Raw genomic sequence first — 23,241 nt, forward strand, 5'->3', positions numbered from 1 at the left:
CTGGCCTCTCACCAGGCACACTGGCCTGCTGGCCTCTCACCGGGCACACTGGCCTGCTGGCCTCTCACTAGGCACACTGGCCTGCTGGTCTCTCACCGGGCACACTGGCCTGCTGGCCTCTCACTGGGCACACTGGCCTGCTGGCCTCTCACCGGGCACACTGGCCTGCTGGCCTCTCACCGGGCACACTGGTCTGCTGGCCTCTCACCGGGCACACTGGTCTGCTGGCCTCTCACCGGGCACACTGGTCTGCTGGCCTTTCACCGGGCACAGTGGCCTGCTTGCCTCTCACCGGGCCTCCTCTTTCCCAGAAGCCACAAGGGGGCCAGGCTTGTGAGGCCTCAACCCTAGACAAAGAGTTTCAGGCAGATAAGGGACGCGGAGAGCATGAGAAACAGTCTTCCCCAGGGAAAAGCATGCACGCCACTTGGTTGTCCAATACCAGATGTCAACCCCTGAAAGCATACACATACATTGACGTTATAGACCGAGCAGGTTGTATCTTTGTATTTAGGAAGGGAAAGGGATGTAATTGTTTTCATAATCTCAAAAAATTATTTAAAATAAATAAATCATAATTCTAGCACTTGGGAGGCAAAGGCAGACAGATTTGTAGAAGTTCAAGACCAGCCTGAGCCGGGTGGTGGTGGCACACGCCTAGTTCCAGGACAGGCTCCAAAGCTATAGAGAAAGCCTGTCTCGAAAAACAAACAAACAAACAGAAAGACTAGCCTGGTCTATATAGTAAGTCATTATTTTCTCTCTTTCTCTCTTTCTCTCTCAGTACTGTGATTTAACCCCATGCTATACAAGTGCTTCCGAACTGGAGTCTAAAAGAACTCAGAGATGGAATGGTCCAGCCACACTCAAGGACAGTTAAATGCATCGACCAACAAGAGGCCGATGAGGCCCGGCTACATCCTTGCGCTTGTTTTACCAGCCAAGGTTGTTTTCCTGAGGCAAATGCAGAAGCAGAAGGACTTTTCTGAGCAGTTCCCTCACCCCGACCCCCCCCCCCAAAATCTTATATAGCCCAGGACGTCCTCAAAATCAGTTATTTAGGGACTGGTGAGATGGCTTAGTGGGCTAAGGCCCTCACCACAAAGCTTGATGACGTGAGTTTGATTCCTGAAATCCACATGGTAGAAGGAGAGAAGAAGCTTCACAAGGGTGTCCTCAGACCTCCCTCCCCCTCAGCCACCACCACACACAAAAATAAATAATCAACTGTGTAGTCAGGCTGACATTGCACTCTCGGTCTCCCTGCCCCCGTCTCTTGACTACTGAGATCACAGTCATGCACCACCATGCCCAATTTTATGTGGCCCTGATGAAACCCAGGGCCTCATGTTGAGAAGCGAGCACTCTGCCAACTAAGCCACATCCCCAGCCCCAGAACTCAGTAATTTTCTCCTTGTTTTTACCTGACATGTTTATTTGCCCCAGTGATGAGAGAAAGGTGGAGAGCCCGACTGTCAAAGTCCCCTAACCCTGGACTGTGCACTGCACTTGGCTCTCAGGGCGGGACATGATTCATTTCATACACACAAGGCAGTTGGGAGGTAGGTTCTGCAGCGAATCCTATCGGACACATGATGACATAGAGACTTGGACAGCGATTCAACCCATGGGAGGCCAGCACCAGGCATGGGGTGTGACAGTGGTGATCCTCCACACACAGGGCCCTCACTGGACTGGAGGCCACAGGCCTGAGCATTCTGGCCTTGCAGCCAGAGAAATCAATTTCCCACCGGCAGGGCTTGGCTCCCTGGCGGGCAAGCAGGCAGACTGGTGGGTGGGTAGTCAGATCTTCTCCACGTAGTTTCCTGGGAAGAGACCCTCCTGGCCGTGGAGTCGGCCCTTCCACCAGCCAGAGGAATCTGTGGGAGAGAAGAGCTTGAGATGCCCAGTGCGCACTGGGGAAAGCATGCACGCTTTCTCTGTTTCTATCTTATACTCAGCTTGGGTATTTTGTTTGCTTTGGAGACATGGTATTGTATGGTTCCGCCTGTCTGCAAATATACTATGCATGGGGCCAGAGAGACGGCTTAGTGGAGAAAGTATTTGTCATGCATGAGTGAGGGCCTGAGTTTCTTAGAACCCATGAAAGCTGGATGCAACGGTACATGACACATCTGTCATTCCATGTTTCTCTACGGTGCAACAGGAGGTAGAGACAGGAGAATCCCTGGAAACGCTGGGGTCAGCTAGCGAGCAACAAAAGACGCTGTCTCAAACAAGGTGGAAGGGAAGGACTGACACCTTAAGTTGCCCTCTGACCTCTATGTGCAGACGATGACAGGTGTGTACCTTCATGAAACACAAGGACGCACATATGTGCACCTACACACATACACACAGATGCACACATACAGACACATGTGTCCGTAAACACATGCTCAAAGATACACATGTATAAACTTGAAGACATGTTGTGTGCATGCGTGCACTACGTTGCTGAGGTTGACCTTGGACTCCTTATCTCCCCCCCCCCCCCCCCCCCCCCCCCCGCCTCTGTCCCCTGAGGACTGTGATTATACCCGTGAGCTATTGCTATCACACTTCTGTTTTGTTTGGAGACTGGTTTTCTCTCCCCGAGTAGCCCAGCTTGACTTTATACTCTCCACCCTCAGTTTCCGAAGTTCTTGGACTACATGTATGTGACATTATGCATGGCTGTCAGCCTTTGGATCTGGAGGTGGGGCTTTGGGGATTGAATCCGGGGCTTTGAACATGCTAGGCAAATTGCTGCTGCTGAGAAGCTTACTGACTGAGCCATATCCTTAGCGGCCCGACTTCCCTCTCTCTATCGCCCTCCCATCCCCTCCCTCGTCCCCCCTTACATTGAGAAACCCAGCACCTCCTGCACATGAGGGAAGGGCTGTCCCACTGATCTGCACTCAACAGTCTCTGCCATTGTCTAGACAGTCTCTGTCTTTAGACGCCTTCCTCCAAACCCCAGACGTGGTTAGGAATGACCAGGTCCCCATGACATCCAGGAGGCCCTGCTACCCACTTCTGAAGTGTTTCTGGGGTCATGCCAGGGGATGAAGGTAGGACTTGGGCAGGGCCATCGTAACTCGGCTTCCTTCCTACTTACAAGGACTTGTAAAGTCAGTTGTTACTGACGAAAATAAGGCTACACCCTGATGTGGTGTTGCTTTCCTGTCACCTCAGCACACAGGAGGAGGCCGGGGGAAGCCGTCCTCAGGGAGTTCACAGGCAACATAGCATGACCTTGTCTCAAAATAACATAACATAATAAAAAGGCTGAGACGTGAGGTGTGATAAAATGAGACCGCAGCCCTAGGCGCTTTAGGAGCCGATCTTCGGAGACTGGGTTATCCAGGCTGTGCAGCTCTGGAGAGGTTGTGAGCCTGATACCCAGTCGGCTTATTTCTTTATTTTTGTAAGTGTGCACCACTGGGCTCAGCTCTACACTTTTTTTTGTATTTATTTATTTATTATGTATACAATATTCTGTCCGTGTGTATGTCCGCAAGCCAGAAGAGGGCACTAGACCTCATTACAGATGGCTGTGAGGCACCATGTGGTTGCCGGGAATTGAACTCAGGACCTTTGAAAGAGCAGGCAATGCTCTTAACCACTGAGCCATCTCTCCAGCCCCCAGCTCTACACTTTTTAAATTACACTTTCTTCTTCCATAATGTGCGCGCATAGTATGCACCTCTGCGTTGTATGTTTTTGCATGTGTGTAGGTGGCCATGTATGGGGGTGTGTGTGCATGTGGAGACCCCACGCCATCATTCCCTCCTGCTCACCCCCCGTATTCACTGGGGCAGAATCTCTCAGAAAGAACCAGAGCTCTGAGGACTCTGGAAATCAGAACGCTGGTCCTCACGTTTTCAAGACAAGAGCCTTAACCACGGAGCCATCTCCCCAGCCGTGTGTGTGTGTGTGTGTGTGTGTGTGTGTGTGTAAGAGTTCATTCTCTCTCTCCACCGTGAGAGTCCTGGGCATAGAACTCAGATCATTAGGTTTGGTGGCAATGGCCTTTACCTATCTCTCTGGCCCTTGTTCCTGGTTTTCGCATGTATGGGAAGGCTATGCAGCAATGTGCAGCTTTCTCACTACTGTTAAGACTCTGAACACTCCCCACTCTCAGCCTCTACTCCGGAATACAAACCTTCCATGAGGATCTCGATTACTTCATTCACATTGAAGCTCAGCTCATCCACATCTTGGCCTATGTATTGGTACAGTGCCCGGCATCTTGGGCCATGGATGCGTGGTTGGGGCTTGGGCCGGCCCACACCTGGCACAGGTCTCTGCCCTACGCTTCGCTTCCTTTGCATGCTGTAGGAGACAGTGTGGGTTTCATCACAGCCCTGGATAGATACTCCTCTATCCCTTAACCACCTCCTGGGGCTGTGCCCTCCACCCTTCCCTACCTACCCTGCCACACCCTGGTCGGGCACATTGAGGAATTCTGTGTTGTGCTCTGAAGGTGGCCGTGCCCGCGGACGTCTGCTGGCTCCTAGGGTTGAGGACGGAGGGCCCCGGGGAGGCCTCTGGGAACTCCTTCCAGACGTGATCTCCAGGGGTAGGGGCGCCGCCCGGGAAGAAGGTGGTACCCCATTTCGATGCATGCCTATGGTGGAAACAAAGATGGAGTTCTCTGTCACGAGTGGCTGTGAACATTTGAGGAGTTGGTGCTAAGATCTGAGCCTGACAGAAGATGCAGCCACTCTCAACCCAGTATGGTAGAACTGTGTCTGAGGGCCAGGAGTGGTGATGCTCGCCTTTAACACCTGGGGAAGAAGAGGCAGGTGGATCTCTGTAAGTTCTAGTGGTCCTGCCAGCCAGGATCACATAACCACATAGAGTGTCCCTGTCTCAAAAACAAGAACATGGTGATGCATTTAACCCCAGCACTTGGGAAGGCAGAGGCAGGTAGACCTTTGTAAGTTCCCGGACTACCATCAAGATCCTTTCTCAACAGGGGTGGTAGTGCACACCTTTAACCCCAGCCCTCAGGAGGCAGAGGCAGGCGGATCTCTGGGGTCAAGGCCAGCTTGGTATACAGAGTGAGTTCCAGGACAGCCAGGGCTACACAGAGAAACCCTGTCTCAATAAACCAAAACCAACCCCCCCCCCAAAAAAAAAACAGGAAGAAAAACCAAACCACCAAAACAAACACAAAGAAAAGGACAGAGTCTGAATGAGGGGCCCTGAAGATAGGAGGATCTATAGGGAAACTTTACGAGATGCTGGGATACCCACAGAGGGTTTTTGTGAGTGGCTTTATGTATTACTAGTGTATGCGTGGGTCACATGCCACAGTACACACTTAATGAAGACTTGGGAATTTCTTTCTTTCTTCCTCTTCCTTCTCCCTCACTTTTTCCTACTCCCCTCCTTTCTTCTCTCTATCTCTTCCTCCTCCTCACCTCCCACCTCTCCCTTCTCCTTTGATTTATGGTTTCACTGTGTAGCCTTGGCTGGCCTGGCACTGGCTGTGTAGACCAAGTTGGCCTTGAACTTTCAGAGATCCCCTTGCCTTTGCCTCCTGAGTCCTGGAATTAAAGGTGTTCACCACCACACCCAGCCCAAATCTTTTTTCCTTTCCTTTTCTTCTCTTCCCTTCCCCTTTCTTCTTCTTTCTTTGTTTCTTTCTTTCTCTCTCTCTTCCTTCCTTCCTTCCTTCCCTCCCTCCTTCCTTCCTTCCTTTCTATGTTCTATCTATCTATCTATCTACCTATCTATCTATCTATCTATCTATCTATCCATCCATCCATCTTTTTTTGGGAGGGAGGTTTCAGTAGCTATGGAGCCTGTCCTGTAGAGCAGGCTGGCCCCAAACTCGGAGATCCTCCTGCCTCCGCCTCCGACATGCTGGTGTTTAAGGTGTGCACCACCACTGCCTGGCTCTCCTATCTATTTTTGAGACAGGGTCTCAAACTTCCAATGCAGTTGACAAACCCAGATTTATATGTCTTTCTGCATGCTAAGCAAGCATTCCACCTTTAGGGTGTAAATAATGTGGGGATTTGGATGCCAAGCCTAAGCAAAGGTCTAGAGGCAAGAATAAATATGATGAGTTGGCTAAATAAAACGTAGTTTTCAGGCTAGGATTGTGCCGGATGGTGGGAGAGGTCAGATCTTAGAAATATTCCCGATTATGCCTCTTGTAGATTAGAGAGCTGTAGTGAGTTGAGTCACTGTCGTTAGTTTCTGAAGCCCACAAAAGGCAGCATAAGTCACTAAGTCCTCACCTCTGGGGGGCCCAGGAGCTGCTCGAGTAGGCGCCTGCGCTGACCTTCGAGGTCTTCCCTGGGCTAACCCCTTCCGTGTAGGCTCTGAAAGGAGAAGGACAGCAGAGACAGATTTGAGTACTGGCCAGGCCACACCAGGACCAACTCCTTCTGCTCGGGACCACGCCTCTGCTCATACTCATTGGTTCTCCCCCGTCAGTTGCTGGTAGAGATCCCACCCTTTCTGAACCTTCCCCTCACCCTCCTTATTCTTTGAGCTCTCTCACTTCAGGACACGCCTCACCCACCATCTGTTGACAGTTTAGGGTGGCTTCTATGGCCGCGACCCTTCACGTTTTTCTCTCGTTGGTCATTTTCCTAAGGCGGGTTATCTTCCTCTATACCTTGACCCTTGAGATCCTGGCCTCTCCAGACCAGCCTAACTAGCTCCACCCCCACAAAGTTGACTGGTCTTCGTCAACCACGCCCCAACGGGCCTCGCCCCCACGATGTCCACCTCTACTTCCCGCGTACTTACTGGTGCTCTTAGGCAGACCGTCCCCAATGCTGATGGTGAGAGCTCGGCCCCCAGCTTTGAGCATAGCCAAGTCACCTGTCCCGCGGGAGAAGGTGACGTTGCGGGTACTGCCTCCGCCCCAGCCTTCCTTCTTCACCCGGAACTGTAGTCTAGGGAAGAGAAGCGAATTTGGGGGCGCCAGCTGGGGTTCCTCTTCCACACCCAGCCCGCGCCAGGGTCCCTGCGGTAGGCAGGGGGCACCGCACATAGACCAGGTAGAGAGTGGTGCTCGAATTGGCTGTGGGTTGAGGAGCATACGTGTCGCTGAAGGTGAGGGGCAGGGGCCTGCGCGCTGCCTCTTCAAAGCGTTTGCACAGAAGGCTGACGAATTCGGTCTTGAAGATACTTTCTAAGAAACTGTCAGCAGCCTCTTCTTGCAGGATGAAGAAGTCATCCTGTCTGGTGCTGGCGGAGAGGCAGGAGAGCGCAGAGTGAGGGAACAGGAAAACAGGCAGGCGGGGTCCAATCTCTGAGGATCAAATTTGGGGAAGGGAGAAGGAAAGAGCCCGAGAAGGTGGTAATTGGGAAGGACCAGAGGTCAGATATTGAGAGGGACAGAAATTGTCTCCACGCAAAGATCACGAAAGTAGGGTCGGACCTGAGTTACATTCCTGAGGTGGAATGCCTTTCTACCGACCTCCTCTCAATGTGCTGGGCTGTGTGCCCGTCTCCCCAGATAAAAGTGTAATTAAATAGTTTGTTGAAGATCCTGAAAGCAGGGGTAAGTGAGTGTGACAGGAAGGGGCAAGAGGGCTAGGGACTTGGCCTTACCTGAGGGACACCCCTCGAAGGGCCTGGATCTCCAATTTCTTCTTCAGGACTTCACGAACCAGGCCCTTCTCTGGCCCCTTTTTGACCTTCTCTCTCCCAATCACGTACACACACTTAGGGGTCAGGATCAGGTCCCGTTTGATGGGCTGTGGAAAGGCAAAGCCAGAGGCTGATGGCTGGGCCCCAGGGCCTGGGCAGTCAGATGAGCAACTCCAGACAAGGGCGGGGCTTGCAGGGATGGTGACTGGGAAATCCCTCCAAGCACAGGTGTGTGAGCTGCTAGATCATGTAAGGAATAGAATAAAAGTGAGGGTATATTGATTAGGGATGTCTGGACCAGTCAACAGGTGCAGGATATAAGAAACACCCTGTTGGCTGTGGTTGGGCCTTGTGTTTGTGTTGTGGAACGCTGGCCTCTGGGTATGGCATGACTGTGGCCCTCTCTCTGCAGCCACATATACTTTCCAGAGACTTGCACAAGATTAGGCCCATTAACTTTTGGTGGGGGACTCTTGAGGCCAGGGGTCCTGAGGATTTGTAGACAGTTAATGGTTGCTAGGAGGGACTCATGTAGCCCCATCCCTCCTTGAAGATCTATAGGCAGTTCATGCATTCTGAGGGAGAATGAGAGACATTCTCTGGTGGTATAGCCAATTCTAAGTTGCCCATGCTTCTCTAAGTAACCAATCCTTTAGCCACACTCCTGGAAATAACCAAGCTATACCTTAATGGAATCATTTCTTTGGTCTGTTGTTGACTGACCTATCTGGAGTTAACAGACGTTGGTTAGCAGCTCTATGCATTTGTATGGATTCGTGCTGGGAATGGAATTCTTCTTGCATGCTAAGCGCACACTCTGTCACGGAACCATATGCCCTCCGCCCAGCTTATGTAAAGGTATGGATTGCTCAGGTGAGTATATACAATTTACGGGATAAACAGGAGTATATAGCTTAATCCATCTGATCCTGGTGATCAGGAGGCTAAGGCAGAAGGATTGCAAATTCTAGGCCAACCACACAAGTCTATGAATTTGTATAGGAAGGCAGGTATGCGCCCGAACACTGTCGAAAGAGTGATGGACGGTGAGCAATGCCTGGGGGAATTGTGGAAGAGGCTTCAGCAGAAAAGGCAAAGGGCCTTTCGCCTCAGGCGCATGATTGTTCTTGGTGCCTCCTGTGATAAACATTTTTATTAATTTATAAGACATGTTTATTCTTGTTGGATGTCAGAACATAGCTCTAGAACCCAGTCTGGTCGGTGGACCCTGAATCTGGATATGGTCTTCTGCCTTGCTTTTGTGTTTTTTCCAGAGACAATCTCTTGTATATACCAGGCAACTGTGGTTAAATCGATCTGTGCTGAGGAAGTTCTGGGAAAGGGCGGCTCTGCTAATATTTACTATGTGCTTACTGATGTTTAGGTACATGTTTTTCTGATCGTGCTTTTCTGAGCTCAGATAACCTTCGTTGGATCATTACTTTCTTCGTTCCATTCTTGTATAAGAGCGCACTGACACCGAAGTCAGGCTGTCTGCAGCATCAGACTGCCCTGTTCTTTGAGGTCCTCAGATCCCAGGTCCAGCCGACAAGAACTGCGCCAGTCAGCCCAAAAGTTCAACCATGATGGCTAGTTATATTTTAACAGTTACTTATTTTGTATGTGTCTGTGCATGTGTGGACATGTGAATGACATGGCATGGAGGCCAGAGGACAACCTGTGGGAGTCAGTTCTTTCCCTCCGCCAACTCGGTTCTAGGAATTGAACTCAGGTCTCAAAATTGGCAGCAAGTACCTTTGTCTGCTGTGCTGACTTGCTGGTCCCTGAGGGTTGGTTTGTCAACTTAGCACGAACTAGACTCAAGGGATTCTCTAGAATAGGTTGGCATGTGGGGACATCTGCGGGAAATGATCTTGAGTACATTAATGAGGTGGGAAGACTATTTCATGGGCTGTGCCTCAGGCTGAATAAAAAGGAGCAAGCCTGTTACGTGCATGCATGCTTCAATTCACTGATTTCTGTTCTTGCTGTGAATATCACTAGCTGCTTAAGGTTCCTGCCTTGATTCTCCCATGCTGAGAGACTGTAGTCTGGAACTGTGAACCAAATAAATCCTTTCTTTCTTTTTTTTCCCTAAAATATTTATTTATTTATTATGTATACAATATTCTGTCTATGTGTATGCCCGAAGGCCAGAAGAGGGCACCAGACATCATTCCAGATGGTTCTGAGCCACCATGTGGTTGCTGGGAATTGAACTCAGGACCTTTGGAAGAGCAAGCAATGCTCTTAACCGCTGAGCCATCTCTCCAGCCCCAGTAAATCCTTTCTTCCATACGTCGCTTTTATCAGAGTAACAAAACTAAGAAAGCAGGTATGGTGGTTTGAAAGAAAATGGTCCCCAAAGGCAGTGGCACTATTAGGAGATGTGGCCTTTTTAGAGTAGGTGTGGCCTTGTTGGAGAAAGTGTGTCACAGAGGGGGTGGACTTTGCCTTCTCCTACACTCAGACCACTTCCTGCTGCCTTCTGATCAAGATGTAGCCAGCACCATGTCTCCTGCACACCACCATGCTCCCTGCCATGATGATAATGGACTGAACTTCTGAAACTGTGAGCCATCCCAATTCAGTGTTTTTCTTATAAGCGTTGCCATGACCATGGTGTCTCTCCACAGCAGTAGAAACCCTAACTGAGGCAGCAAACGAGAGTGTGTCTTATGGAAGTGGATCGTCTGGACTCAGAGGTGAAAGTGTCCTTGTGTAGTGGGCGGGCCACAGGCTACATGCTATGTACAGATGTGCATGTCTGGAAGAGATGGAAGTGTCCTTGTGTGGTGGGCGGGCCACAGGCTACATGCTATGTACAGATGTGCATGTCTGGAAGAGATGGGAGTGTCCTTGTGTGGTGGGCGGGCCACAGGCTACATGCTATGTACAGATGTGCATGTCTGGAAGAGATTTTTCTACATTAGGTTATTCGATCACGAAAATTAATTTGGTCATGATTTCTAGGACAGTCAGGCATGCGCCTGTGGACAAGGATCCCTTGGCTTGGTGAGAGTGTTTATATGGACAGGGGCATCAGAATCAAGGGACAGGTGTGTCTAAGCCAGGTGAGGGAAGCGGTCCTATGGACTGGGCAAGGTAAAGGGATAGCTGATGGATAGGTAGTCTGGGCTACACAAGGACAGGTTTGACAGACGGCTCTATTATCAGCTGTGGGAGTGCGGGTGGGTGTGGCAGTGCTAATATAGTGTCTCCCTCCCCCTTGGGCTTTCACATAGCTCAGGCTGACCTGGAACACACTATATAGAAGAGGGTGAACTTGAAATCCTGAACCCTCCAAGAGCTGGAATTATAGACATATACCTGGTTTGTGTAGTACTGAGGATAGAACCCAGGGTTCACGCTAAGCAAGGGCTCTGCCAGCCCCATGAGGTCATGTTTGAGGGACAGCAGGATCCACTACAGTGGAGGGTTTACTTGTGGATAGGTGTGTCTGAGCCTGGCGGGAGCACGTCTGTGAGGAAAGATCTCTGGAAGCTAGGTGAACCAGCATCTGGATCCCGTGGGCGGTGTGTCTCTGGTACGGGTGCGAGGCAGAGGCACAGCCTTTGATGGGAACACCCACTCAGGTCTTACCTTGAAACGGCGGTCATACTTGGTGACTGAGTCGGCAAAGTCCACGCGTTCCCTTTTGGCCAGGAACTGGCGCAACTCAGGCCGCTCCTCCAGCCCCAGATAGTCCCCGACAAAATTCCGGTTAATGCTGTTTCGCCTGCGTTCCTTCTTGTTCAGTAGGATGTTGGAAGCTGTGAGGACACACGTGTGGTTGGAAGTCATGGCCTCTCTCTAATCCTCCTGCCCACAGACTGAGCCTCCTAGCGGAGGCTCCTCACCTTCTTCCCGCATCTCCTCATACTTTCGGACTGCTATGTGGCGCCGCCAGGCTTTCTGGATGGTACGGGCGAAGCCATCAAACTTCCTCTCTCGCATTTCTTCCAGGAGGAAAAGCTGGACAGGAGGGAGGGGTGTTGGGTCCTGGCCTCTCCCAAGCCCCTGAGTTCCCATAGAAGCCTCACACTTGCTATGCAGCTGAGGACAATTTTGAACCCCTGACCCTCCTGCCTTTACCTCTGAAGTGCTAAGGACAGGCATGCACCATCACATCTGGTTGAAGGGCTGCCGGGGATGAAGCCCAGGACTTCGTGCATTCTAGGGAAGCCCTCTATCAACTGAGTCCCATCCTCCCCACCCTCTTCATGACTGTACCCAGAAGTCCTTCCCACTTGGGGGCTCACACCCCTCTGCATTAAATTGGCACAGAAGTGCTGTGCTAGACAGAGATGGCAGGGCAGTTAAGAGGGCCTGCTGCTCCTGCAGAAGAGCCAGATCCAGTTCCCAGCACCCGCGTCAGGCAGCTCACAACCCCTGCGACTCCAGCTGCGTGGGATCCAACATCCTCTTCTGGCCTCTGTGTGCACCCATACATCGTAGTGCTCTCTCTCTCTCTCTCTCTCTCTCTCTCTCTCTCTCTCTCTCTCTGTGTGTGTGTGTGTGTGTGCGTGTGTGCCCTTGGAAGCCAGGGGTTGATGCTGGGTGTCTTCTATTCCCCTCCAGCTCATTTTATTTTTTAAATTATTATTTTAGTGTGTATATGCTTGTCTGCATGTACACTATGTGCATGCGGTGCCCTCAGAGGCCAGAAGAGGCATCAAATCATTTGGAGCTGGGAATCGAACCTGGATCCTCTGGAAGAGTAACCAGTGCCCTTAACTGCCGAGCCACCTCTCCAGTCCTCTGCCTTAGTTTTTGAGGCAGGGTCTTTCTCTGAACCTGGGTCTCACGGATCAGCTGGCTGGCCAGTGATCCATACTACTCCTGTTTCCAGCACAAGAATTACAGGTGCGTCTCCCCAAGCCTGGCCATTTAACATGAATTCTGAGGACCAAACTCAGGCTTGCATGGCGAGCACCTACTAACTGTGCCATTTCTCCAGCCTGGGAAGTACTATGGAGAGCAAAACTGGCTCTGCTTTTTAAAAAATAACTAGGTCTTGTAGAAGTAGGTTAGTGGATAAAAATATTTGTGTCCAAGCCTGAAGACTTTGTAAAACACTTCTCACCCCAACAAGAGCAAAATTCAGATCAAGGGTCAGGGGAATAGCTCAGTGGTGGCGTGTGTGGTTAGCATGGGAGGCCTTGGGTTTTACCCCAGCATCACACACACAGCTATCTGGACAAGGACTGATTTCTGTAATCGCATTTAACTTGTTTTTTTTTTTTTGTTTGTTTGTTTTCATAAAACACAGTCTTTCTTCATTGTTATCCCTTTTTCTTTTTAAAGGCTTTATTTTTTGTTGTTTTGTTTTGGTTTTTTGAGACAGGGTTTCCCTGTAGTTTTGGAATGTGTCCTGGAACTAGCTCTTGTAGACCAGGCTGGCCTCGAACTCACAGAGATCCGCCTGCCTCTGCCTCCCGAGTGCTGGGATTAAAGGCGTGCGCCACCACCACCCAGCCTCCTTTTAAAGTTTTAAAGTTGCATTTATTTGTGTGAGTGTGTGTATGTGTCTATGTGTTGCTGGGATGAACTCACGGCAGCTTAGGGACAACTTTGGGGAGTCAATTCTCGCCTTTCGCCATGTGGGTGCCAGCGATCAGATTCGGATGTCTAGCTTGGCAAGAGGCTTAATCCTCGGAGACATATCATCAGCCCAGCCTTTTCTTTTAGCCATTTTTCTCTACTTTTGTTTTTCTTTTTAAAAGATTTCTTTCTTTTTGTTTGTTTTTTTGAGGCAGGGTCTCACTGTGTAGCCCTGGCTGTCCTGGAACTCACTCTGTAGCGCAGGCTGGCCTCGAATTTACGGAGAGTCTCCTGCCTCTGCCTCCTGAGTACTGAGATTAAAGGTGTGCACCACCCCGCCCGGCTTATTTTTTTTTAAATTTAAAGATTTGTTTATTTTGAATTTTATGCATATGGGTGTTTTGCCCACATGGCTCTCTGTGTACCACGTGCACGCAGTGCCAGCATGTCCTCTGCAGCGGCGGTAAGTGCTCTTAGCTGCTGAGCCAACTTTCTAGCCCATCTCCCTTTGTTTTTCTACTTTCATCTTACTATAATTCTTTTCATCTGAGTCAGTCCCCCACACCATCAAAATATTTAGTGTTGGAGCTCAGAGGATAAAAACACTGGCTACTTTTCCAGATGACCCCATTTGTTTACTGGTATCAACATGGCAGCTCAAAACTGTCTATACCTCCAGCCTAGGGGATCTGAATCCCTCTTATGACCTCTACAGGCACTGCATGTACATCGTACTCAGCCATGTAGGCAAAACATCCATGCACATAAGTAAAATCTAAAAAAAAACTATCTAATCTGCCTGCCTATCTGTCTGTCTATCTGTCTATCTATCTATCTATCTATCTATCTATCTATCTATCTATCTATCTATCTATCTATCATCTGTCTGTCTGTCTGTCTGTCTGTCTGTCTGTCTGTCTATCGACAGAATCTTTCTACATGGCCCTGGCTGTCCTGGAACTCACAATGTAGACCAGGCTGGCCTCCTGAGCAAGATTAAAGGGATGTGCTATAACACCCAGCTGGTGCACACTTTTAATTCCAGCAGACAGGTGAATCTCTGTGAGTTCAAGGCCAGCCTTGTGTAGGTAACAACTTCTAGGCCAGCCAGGGCTGCATAATGAGACCTCATCATAAACAAACAAACAACAAAAAAAAACCTCAGCAAATAATTCAGTCTCCTTTTTCCCCTATGCTGATAAAAACTGACCACTAACTCATCATGTGTTCATTGTTCTCATCTGGTCCATTTCCCCAAAATCAAGATCTATATGTCAAAATTTTTGTCTCAGTTAGACCTGTGGGGGACACTAAGCTGTGGAATTCCCAGCCCTACTGCCTCAGCCTCTAGCAGGCTGGGATTTTAGGTGTTGTGCACTACCACACCTAGCAATGCATGTATTCTCTCTCTCCCTTCTCTCGTTGGAGATGAAACCCAGGCCTCCTACATGTTAGGCAAATGCTCTGTAACTGAGCTGTATCCCTAACCTCAACCTCAAGTCTCCCTTCCTCCCTCCCACTTTCCTCTTCCCTATTTGTTTGTTTGTTTATTTGATTCTTTTGAGATGGGATTTTTGTGTATGTGTAGCCCTGGCTATCCTGAAACTCACTCTATAGACCAGGTTGACCTCGAACTTGGAGATCTGCCTGCCTCTGCCTCTCTAGTGCTGGGATTAAAGGCGTGCGCCACCAACTGCCCAGCTCCCTCTTTATTTTCTTATGCTCTTATATTTCACCTTTTAAAATGTGTGGGTATATGTGTGTGTGTTTCTGTGTGTGTGTGTTTCTGTGTGTGTGTGTATGCATGCGTGTTTCTGTCTGTGTGAGTGTGTATGCATGTGTGTGTGTGCGTGTGTGTTTCTGTCTGTGTGTGTCTGTGTGCATGCATGTGTGTTTCTATCTGTGTGTGTATGCATGTGTGTTTCTGTGTGTGTGTATGCATGTGTGTTTCTATGCATGTCTGTATGTATGCATGTGTGTTTCTGTCTGTGTGTCTGTGTACATGCATGTGTGTTTCTATGCATGTCTGTATGTATGCATGTGTGTGTGTGTGTGTGTGTGTGTACAGTGTGGTAGTGTCATGCAGGAGTCCCATGGTGCGTATGTGACGGTCAGAGGAGGACATGCTTGTACAGTTGGTTTTCTCTGTCCACCTCTATGTGAGGTCTGGGGATTGACCCAGAACTTTTTCTCTTCGTGCACTCACCGACTCTGGGTTCTTAACAAAGACCTTGGTACTTCCCATCTGGTACTGGTCTGGCTCCATGTTGACAGCACGAAGCAGGTGCTGGACACCCTGGCGTTCATCCCCACGCCACCGTGGCCATGTCTCAGGGGTCAGAATGGCATACCTGCATGCAGAAGACATGAGGGTGTGGGGGATTTGGAGCAGATCTGAGGTGAGGCAATCAAGGCAAGGAAGATGGGTGCCTCACCTCTGCAGGAACTTGGAGAACTGCCGACGGTAGGCAAAGCCTGCCCTGCGCACCCTGATGTTCTCCCGTAGGCCCAGGTACTCCACCTGGTGCTTCACCCTGTGGGAGGGAGGTAGCCTAAGTTCCAGAGAGTGGGAGCTGGGCTTGTGGTAGGGGCATCTCATGGATCGGTCAGTCTGTCTGTCTGTCTATTATATGTATGTATGTATCTATCTATCTATCATCTATCTATCTATCTATCTATCTATCTATCTATCTATCTATCATCTATCTATCTCCTATCTATACATTAGCTATGTATTTCTCTATCAATATATGTTTTCTATTTTTATCACCTATCTATTTCTGTCCCCTGCCTATATATGGCCTATCTATTGTCTACATATCTGTCTATCTATATGTTTGCCTGTCTGTCTGTCTGTCTGTGACTAGTGTTGCTCTGTGCAGCATAGGTTTCCCTTGAATATGATGTGATCTACCTCCCAAGGCTGAGAAAAAATACATGAAAAAATACCATATGCAGCTTGGGCATGGTTTAGACAGTGTCTCAGTTCAGTCTGGGAACCAAATCTTGGACCTGAGGGGTAGGTCTGGGCTCATCTTGGGGGTTGGTTCTAGAATCAGTTCTGGAGTTTAGGTCTGAGAAATTGGGTTTGGATTCTCTTACAGTCTGTCTGGGGTTACCTGGGGACTGGTGGGGGGGTGCCTCCATCAGTTCTATCTATAACTCTGGGGCCATAGAGGTTTTACATTCTTACAGTTTATTTTTATTGGTGTGTGTTTGTGTTGTGTGCACACATGCATGTCACAGGTCACAGTATGCATGTGGCCATCAGAGAACATCTTGCAGGTGTTGACTCATTCCTTCCATTGTGTGGAGCCCAGGATTGAATCCAGATCATCAGGTTTGGCAGCAAACACTTTTACCTGCTGTGTGTCTCACTGAGCCCCTAGAGGATTCTAAGGTAGTCTTAGAGTGCAGTTTGGAGGGGTCCTAACGCTGGTGCTTTGTCTGTGGGTCAGAGTGGCTGCTCCAATGGGTGCCTAGATTTGGCACCAGATGCAAAGGAGGGGTCAGTTCACCTGCTCTCCTCCCAGTCCCGGGGCCGCTTGGTCTCATTGGGTTTGATGCAGCGGATATAGTGGGGTGTGCACTTCTTCAGCGTGGACACCAGGTCATTGGCTTGTTTCTGAGGCAGAGGGAAAGGCAGAAGTCAGGAAGGCTTGAGGATAGGGCCCTGGCTCTCCCGATTGAGGAAACAGATTCATTCAAGAGGGGAGAGGCTGAGCAGGCAAGCTGCAGTGTGCACACCTCCCTAAGCTCCCACCATGAAGGCTGATGTTGTGCATCTATCCAGTTATTAAATCCAAACTCAGAGTTCTAGTGTCTGCCACACTGACCACATAGCTTAACAGATAGTAAGGGTTTAGGAGATGTTTGATGACTGAGTAACAGAAAAACCAGAACAGCTCACTGCCCAGACTTTCTGCTTGTCTTCACGGGGACAGCTACTTTAGAAATGGGGTGGGGTGGACAGGTCAGCCTTGGGTTTCGGAGTAATGAATTTTAGTCATCTGGGGAAGGCCGTGGGGCCAGGTGATGACTATGACTAGGATAACATGAGATATTCAGGTTAAAACTCTACTGCGTGACCCATGGCTGCCCCTTTTTGATCCACGGCATCTCCATCTGCCAAGCGGGATTGAGCATGTATGTGTGTATGTGTGAGCATCCTGCATCTGCTACCATCACAAAGTCCTCAACAAACGGTTGCGAATGCACGCTTACGATGGGGCCACAGGGTCTCTGCAGCGTTGTTCATCCTCAGCAGAAGGAGGACCCAGCCCTTCTGCACGGTGAATGAGAAAATGAACATAATGTGGTACTTCCACACACTGTGATATTATTCAGCCGTAAGAAGGAAGGACTAGCCAGGTGGTGGGGCATGTGCCTTTAATCCTAGAACTTGGGGGGCAGAGGCAGGTGAATCTCTGTGAGTTCAAGGTCAGCCTGGTCTACAGAGTGAGTTCCATGACAGCAAAGGTTGTTACACAAAGAAACCCTGTCTCAAAAAACCAAAAAAAGAAGGAGGAGAAGGAGGAGGAGGAAGAAGAAGAGGAGGAGGAGGAGGAGGAGGAAGAGGAAGAGGAAGAAGAAGAAGAAGAAGAAGAAGAAGAAGAAGAAGAAGAAGAAGAAGAAGAAGAAGAAGAAGAAGAAGAAGAAGAAGAAGAAGAAAGGACTTTCTGACACAAGCTCCAGCAAGGATGGCCCTGAGAACACATTCTGGGTGATGCCTTCACAAGAGGTCCATAGAACCGCCAGATCTTACAGACAGAAAGCAGGATGATACGAGCCAGGGGCAGGGCAGTTAGTTGTGAATGGGGACAGAGTCTGTATTTGGAAAGATGAGAAACTTTGGAGATGGCTGTGAACATAGCCAATGTCACTGAACTGCACACTTAAAATGGGTAAGCTAGCCCAGTCTAGTGTGTGCGTGCGCGTGTGCACATGTGCATGTTTGTGTGTGTGTGTTTATACCTTTTAAAAGAAGTGATCTGGGAAGTGTCATCCAAGGATAGCATGCATGCTTAGCATGTGCAAGACCTTGGGTTCTGTTCCCTAGCACAGGAAGGAAGGGAGAGAGGGAAGATGGAGGGACAGAAAGAGGGAAGGGGGGGGAAAGCCAGACAAGGGTGGGGAGGGAAAGTTAGAAGGTAGAGGATAGTGAGGTAGGGGGATAGGAAGGGAGAGCAGAGAAAGGGGGAAGAGGTGGGAAGTGAAAGAAAGAGGGAGAGGAAGGACAGAGACAGGGAGGGAAATGAAGGAGAGGAGGAAGAAAAGGAAGGACAGATGGACCGAGCTTTAGCCCATCTTCCCTCTTACAGAGCTGAAGGAAGGCTCTGTAGGTCAAAGGGTGCCACAGGCATTGAGAACAGACAGACATTTGAACAAGGAGAGGAGGAGTCTGGGAAAGCAGAGCTTGCCTTTCCTGCCCCCTCCCTGCCACCAGGCTCACCTTGATCTTGGAGCCAGCAGTGCTGGGGCGGCCCTTCTTGTCTGTGTCTAGCTTCTCAGGAAAGAGCATCCGTAGGAAGGCTCTAGGAGGAGAGAGGAGTGGATGGGAGTGCAGACAGAGCCTGGGACATTGCTCTACCTCCCTCAGAGTTCTGATGCCATGATGCAAACAGGGTTCCCCTGAATGTGTTCAGGGGCCTTGAAGTTGGCAGTGTTCCTTGGGTCTTTGGATTTATCTGCATTTTTTAGTCTTACTCCATGATAATAGCAAGTCATTCGGTATGTTAAATACAACAGAAACATGTGCATAATGTGGGGTGCACACCTGTCATCCCAGCACTTAGGAGGTTCAAGGCCAGCCTGGGCTATTTATGAGACTTTTTTTTTCTCTTGTGACATGGTCTTTCTACACAGCCCTGACTGTGCTCTCTCCTGGAACTCACTATATAGACCAGGCTGGCCTCAAACTCACAGAGATCTACCTGCCCTTGCCTCCCAAGCGCCGGGATTAGAAGCGTGCACCATCACGTATGGCACGAGAGAGAACCCTGTAGTAAAACAACAAACAAGGGGCTGGCGTATGGATTAGGTGGAAGGTGGTTGCTTTGCATGAATACAGCTCTGGATTCTGTCTTCAGCACCACATCTACCAAGCACAGCCATGCACGGCAACAGTCTGAGTACTAAGGAGGTCGAGGCTGACCCCTAAAAGTGAGCTGACGATCACAAGTTACCCTCCAAGTGCTGGCATGACGCGTGTATGATATCACAGCTGGTTTTGTGTGGTACCGGTGATGGAATCAAGGACTTCCTGTATTTTAGGCAAGAAAGCTACCAACTGAGCTACACCCCAAGTCCCCCTCCTTTTGAGGCAGGGTCTCATGGAGCCCAGGATGGCCCTGAACTCACCTCCCACCTCCACCTCCTGAGTTTACACAGTCCTGGAGAGGGAACCCAGGGCGTGCCTAGCATACCAACTGAGCTGTGTCCCCACGCCTGGAATGTGTTTTCGCTTCACTCAACGAGCAGCTGACTAACCACTGGACTGCTAGGCCTGTGAGGAGTTACAACAGATGAGACACGCAGGGAACTGAACTCAGGGCTTCCCCTGAGGAGGGACCCGCTGTCAGTAGATCAAGCTTTGGAAGTTTCTTTTCTTTTCTTTTTTTCTGCCCTAGAACTGGGGTCCAAGCTCCGACACTCTAGGGGGGATCACTCATCCCGAGTTACACCCTCAGCCTTCAGAGCTTTAGATCAGAACTGTATCTTGACCACACAACCAGGGTCACAAAGCCCGTAGCACGACCAAGTTCTGGAGAAGGCACAGCAGTTCCCAGGCCGCCATCCTTCTGAGGGTCTGCCCAGAGGTCACACAGGCCGACTCACTGGTCGCTGGACTGCATCAGTTCTATAAGGTCGGAGAACAGCACGTCCCGGTTCCTCTCGCAGAAGCCACTGACGTCGTAGGAGACCTGGGGGGTTGGTGAGGAGCAAGGAGAGTCATGTGCTTCCGGATGTCAGGGCAGGCAGCCTGCTCAGGGCTGAGAGGCCTGGAGTTACGTGCAGTTAGAAAAACATCTGTGATTCCAAATGGTGGCTTGTGACCTATTGTTTGGGGCCTGGCTTCCCAGAAGTCTGATGCTCAGTTGAAGCTGAAGGAGGAAGGCTGGAGTTGGCGGTAAGGGGAGACACCGGGTTGAGCGGCAGGGCTGAAGTTTTGATCAGTGGCAGGGGAAGGTGGGACGTTATAGGCCAAACTCAAAGGAAGGGGATAGAAACTTGGGCTGCCAGGGAGGTTAGGCTGTGTGTCTGTCCTGGCGTGTGGGGGGTCCTAGGGGGGATGTTGGCTGTCTTTCTCAATGATTCTCCACCTTTTGTTTTGTTTTGTTTTGCTTTTGTTTTGAGACACCTAGACCTTGCTGGTTGACTAACCTGGCTGGCCAGCAAGTTCCAGGGTCTCCTGTCTCCAGGCTGCCAGTGCTGAAGCAGGCCGCTGTGTCTGGTTTTGATGTGGGTGCTGGGCATCTAGACTTGGGGCCTCATACTTGCGCTTTATTGGTCCATTTCCTTAGCTCCCAGAATATTTTTATTGTTTATTTATTTTTTGGTACAGGATCTCCTTGTGTAGCTATCGATCAGGATGGCCTTGAATCCGCAGAGATCCGCCTGCCGCTGCCTCTGCCTCTGGGATGCTGGAGTTAAAGGCGTGAGCCATCATGATGGGCTTTATACATATGTTTGGTTTTGGCTTCTTTTTTTATTTCTTTTTTCTATCTTTTCGTTTTCTTTCTCTCTTTCTCTCTTCCTTCCTTCCTTCCTTCCTTCCTTCCTTCCTTCCTTCTTCTTTTCTTTTCCTTCTGTCTCTTTTTTTGAGACAGGGTCTCAGGTAGCCCTATATAGCTAAGGATGGCCCTCAACCCCTTCTCTTTCTGCTTCCACTTCCCAAGTGCTGGGATTATAGATGTGTGCGTCCATCTTGAGACGGGGTGGGGGGGTTATTTGGAGTTTGGGCAGTGGATTTTTGGGGAAAGGAGCTTCAGTCCTGAAGGTGGGCCAGGGTGGCTGTTTTGAGTGAGATCTTTTAGTAGTCTTACTCCTGGCTTTTGCAGCTTTAGCTGAGGAACACAGATAATACCTCTGAGGACATCTGGGACTATTTGCTACCTCTGCTGAGGTTGTGGGAACAGCCAGGGAACTCTTGGAAAGGTGTCGATAGCTTGGGTCAGAAACTAGGGCGAGCCTGTAGCCTCATGTAGGGGTGAGGCAAACAGGCGCCAGCCCATTTTGTTTGTAAAGGGTTTGGGGAACTAGGGGTTGTGTTTCTGTCAGAGGATTATATTGAGCGTTGGATATGTGTGTCAGCAGAGAAAAACCGTGGTGACCTGTTGTCCCAGTTGGGTTCCGTTTGTCGTGTCAGTTAGGAGCTGCCTTGTTAATTGGGTAAACTGATTAGAGGCCAGTGTGTGTCTGCAGCCCTGGCTGAGTGGACACAAGGTATGTGTCCAGGTAATTTAGGAGAAAGTTCCTGGTTCTGGTCAGCAGGGGGTGCTCTGGAGGAAGAACTTGGTCACGAGCGGGGGAGGAGGGAGGATTTACAACCTGGAACCCCCGGGATTTGTGAGGGGGCGCCCACCCGGAAGGGAGTTCCACGCACTTTGCCTGCGTAGTGATGGATGACGAAACCCGCGCTCCAGCTGTTGAAGTGTTCGTGGGTGCCCACTGCGGCTTGTAGTTTTTGCAGCAGCGTCTGGTCCGCGCCACCGCCAGTTGCATGCATCGTGGCGCACACGTCGTCTAGCACGCTCATGATGCCTGGGGGGTTCTGAGGGGAGCAGAGGTTCGGCTCAGTCTGGCTGGGGTCCTCTCTGAGAGAGTTGAGGGGCTGGTAGGGGACTCCTAAATACAAGCTCAAATTGTGATCTTTCCTCTTTCTCTTCCCCTTCTCTATTCCCTCTCCTCTGTTCCCCTCCCATCTTTCCTCTCTTCTCTCCTCCCCTCTTCTGGAGTTCAGGGAATCCATGCCTTTTCTCCTTCCCCACAGTGGTATAACTTGGGGGGAATCTCCGTGAGTCTGAAAATGTTAGGTATGGGACTGTTTGCTGAATGAATAAAAGAAAAGTGGACAGAAGAATCAATAGATGGGGTGGCTGGAAGATACTTCAGAAATGGGTCCCCTAAGTTATCATAAACCCTTTCCAGACACACTGGTCCGGTGAGATTCTCGCTCCGAAAGTCAGCCCAGTTCTCACCAGCTTGTTTTCGATGAGGTCACACACGACTTTGTTGTTGAAGTATTCGATGGGGGTCCAGCGGATGCCCTCTTGCACATATTCCTCCTGGGGGTGCAGTAAGGAAATGTGCCACCTGCCCTGCCTCCCCCACTCCCATCTCTCCTCTCATCCTCGGGAGAATTTCCCTGCCTCTGGTCCACACTGACCTACAGCCAGCGGGAGTTGTAATGACCCCAGAGCCCTCATTCCTTTCCTAGACCAACTCTGTGGTGTTTTGTGACACCTTCTCTGGGACTCAGCAGAATCAGGGAACAGTTGCAAACAAAACCTGATCAGGAAGATCTCTTTGGGCTTTGGACTCTCTACTTTTTATTTTCTGAGACGGGTCTCATGTAGTTCAGGCTGCCCCTAACTCAATATGTCATCATATGACTCCTCTTGCCTCCTCTGAGTGCTGGGGTGACCACTGCACACCTTCGCACCTTGTGTATTTTGTTCTGGGGATGGAACCCAGGGCTTTGCGTGTGAGAGGCAAGCCATTCTACCCACGGAGCTACAACCCAGCCTAAGGACCTTTTAAAATTTACTTTAAATCACCTTTTCATTGCCCCTGAACCCTTGCCTCAGGCTGTGCATTTTAAAGAGAGGCAAAATCAAAGCAGATTTGTTTTCCTTTTCAGATGCTGGGGTTGGAACCCAGCAAGCCAAGCTGTTCTGCTACTGATCTATGTTACATACACGCTCAAGAGTCCTCGCCAGAGATTTCTGTGTTGTCCCTGGCTCCTCTACCATGTGTCAAACAGTGCCTGGTACAGAGCGGTTGCTCAAACAACTGTCTTTTCTCTCTCTCTCTCTCTCTCTCTCTCTCTCTCTCTCTCTCTCCTGTCTTTCTTTCTTTCTTTCTTCCTTCCTT

General features: G+C 49.9%; 1 protein-coding gene across 1 annotated transcript in view; it reads right to left on the minus strand.

Annotated features, from left to right (window-relative positions):
• Positions 1 to 1,414: 1,414 nt before the first annotated feature.
• Myo1f (myosin IF) overlaps positions 1,415 to 23,241 on the minus strand; it is a 47,602-nt gene continuing 25,775 nt past the window's right edge. The window contains exons 13-28 of the mRNA XM_048430100.3: positions 22,347 to 22,433; positions 21,752 to 21,919; positions 19,984 to 20,069; positions 18,599 to 18,680; positions 16,665 to 16,771; positions 15,582 to 15,680; positions 15,353 to 15,497; positions 11,463 to 11,577; positions 11,206 to 11,375; positions 7,564 to 7,709; positions 7,051 to 7,197; positions 6,754 to 6,902; positions 6,237 to 6,320; positions 4,417 to 4,612; positions 4,148 to 4,317; positions 1,415 to 1,880 (exon numbers count right to left, since the gene is read on the minus strand). Coding sequence (XP_048286057.3) covers positions 1,804 to 1,880; positions 4,148 to 4,317; positions 4,417 to 4,612; positions 6,237 to 6,320; positions 6,754 to 6,902; positions 7,051 to 7,197; positions 7,564 to 7,709; positions 11,206 to 11,375; positions 11,463 to 11,577; positions 15,353 to 15,497; positions 15,582 to 15,680; positions 16,665 to 16,771; positions 18,599 to 18,680; positions 19,984 to 20,069; positions 21,752 to 21,919; positions 22,347 to 22,433 — 2,028 coding nt within the window. The 3' untranslated portion in view covers positions 1,415 to 1,803. The remainder of the gene's footprint in view (positions 1,881 to 4,147; positions 4,318 to 4,416; positions 4,613 to 6,236; positions 6,321 to 6,753; positions 6,903 to 7,050; positions 7,198 to 7,563; positions 7,710 to 11,205; positions 11,376 to 11,462; positions 11,578 to 15,352; positions 15,498 to 15,581; positions 15,681 to 16,664; positions 16,772 to 18,598; positions 18,681 to 19,983; positions 20,070 to 21,751; positions 21,920 to 22,346; positions 22,434 to 23,241) is intronic.

Source organism: Myodes glareolus, chromosome 8 (assembly GCF_982192425.1).
Source record: "Myodes glareolus chromosome 8, mMyoGla1.1, whole genome shotgun sequence".
In the NCBI taxonomy this organism is placed as follows: Eukaryota; Metazoa; Chordata; class Mammalia; order Rodentia; family Cricetidae; genus Myodes; species Myodes glareolus.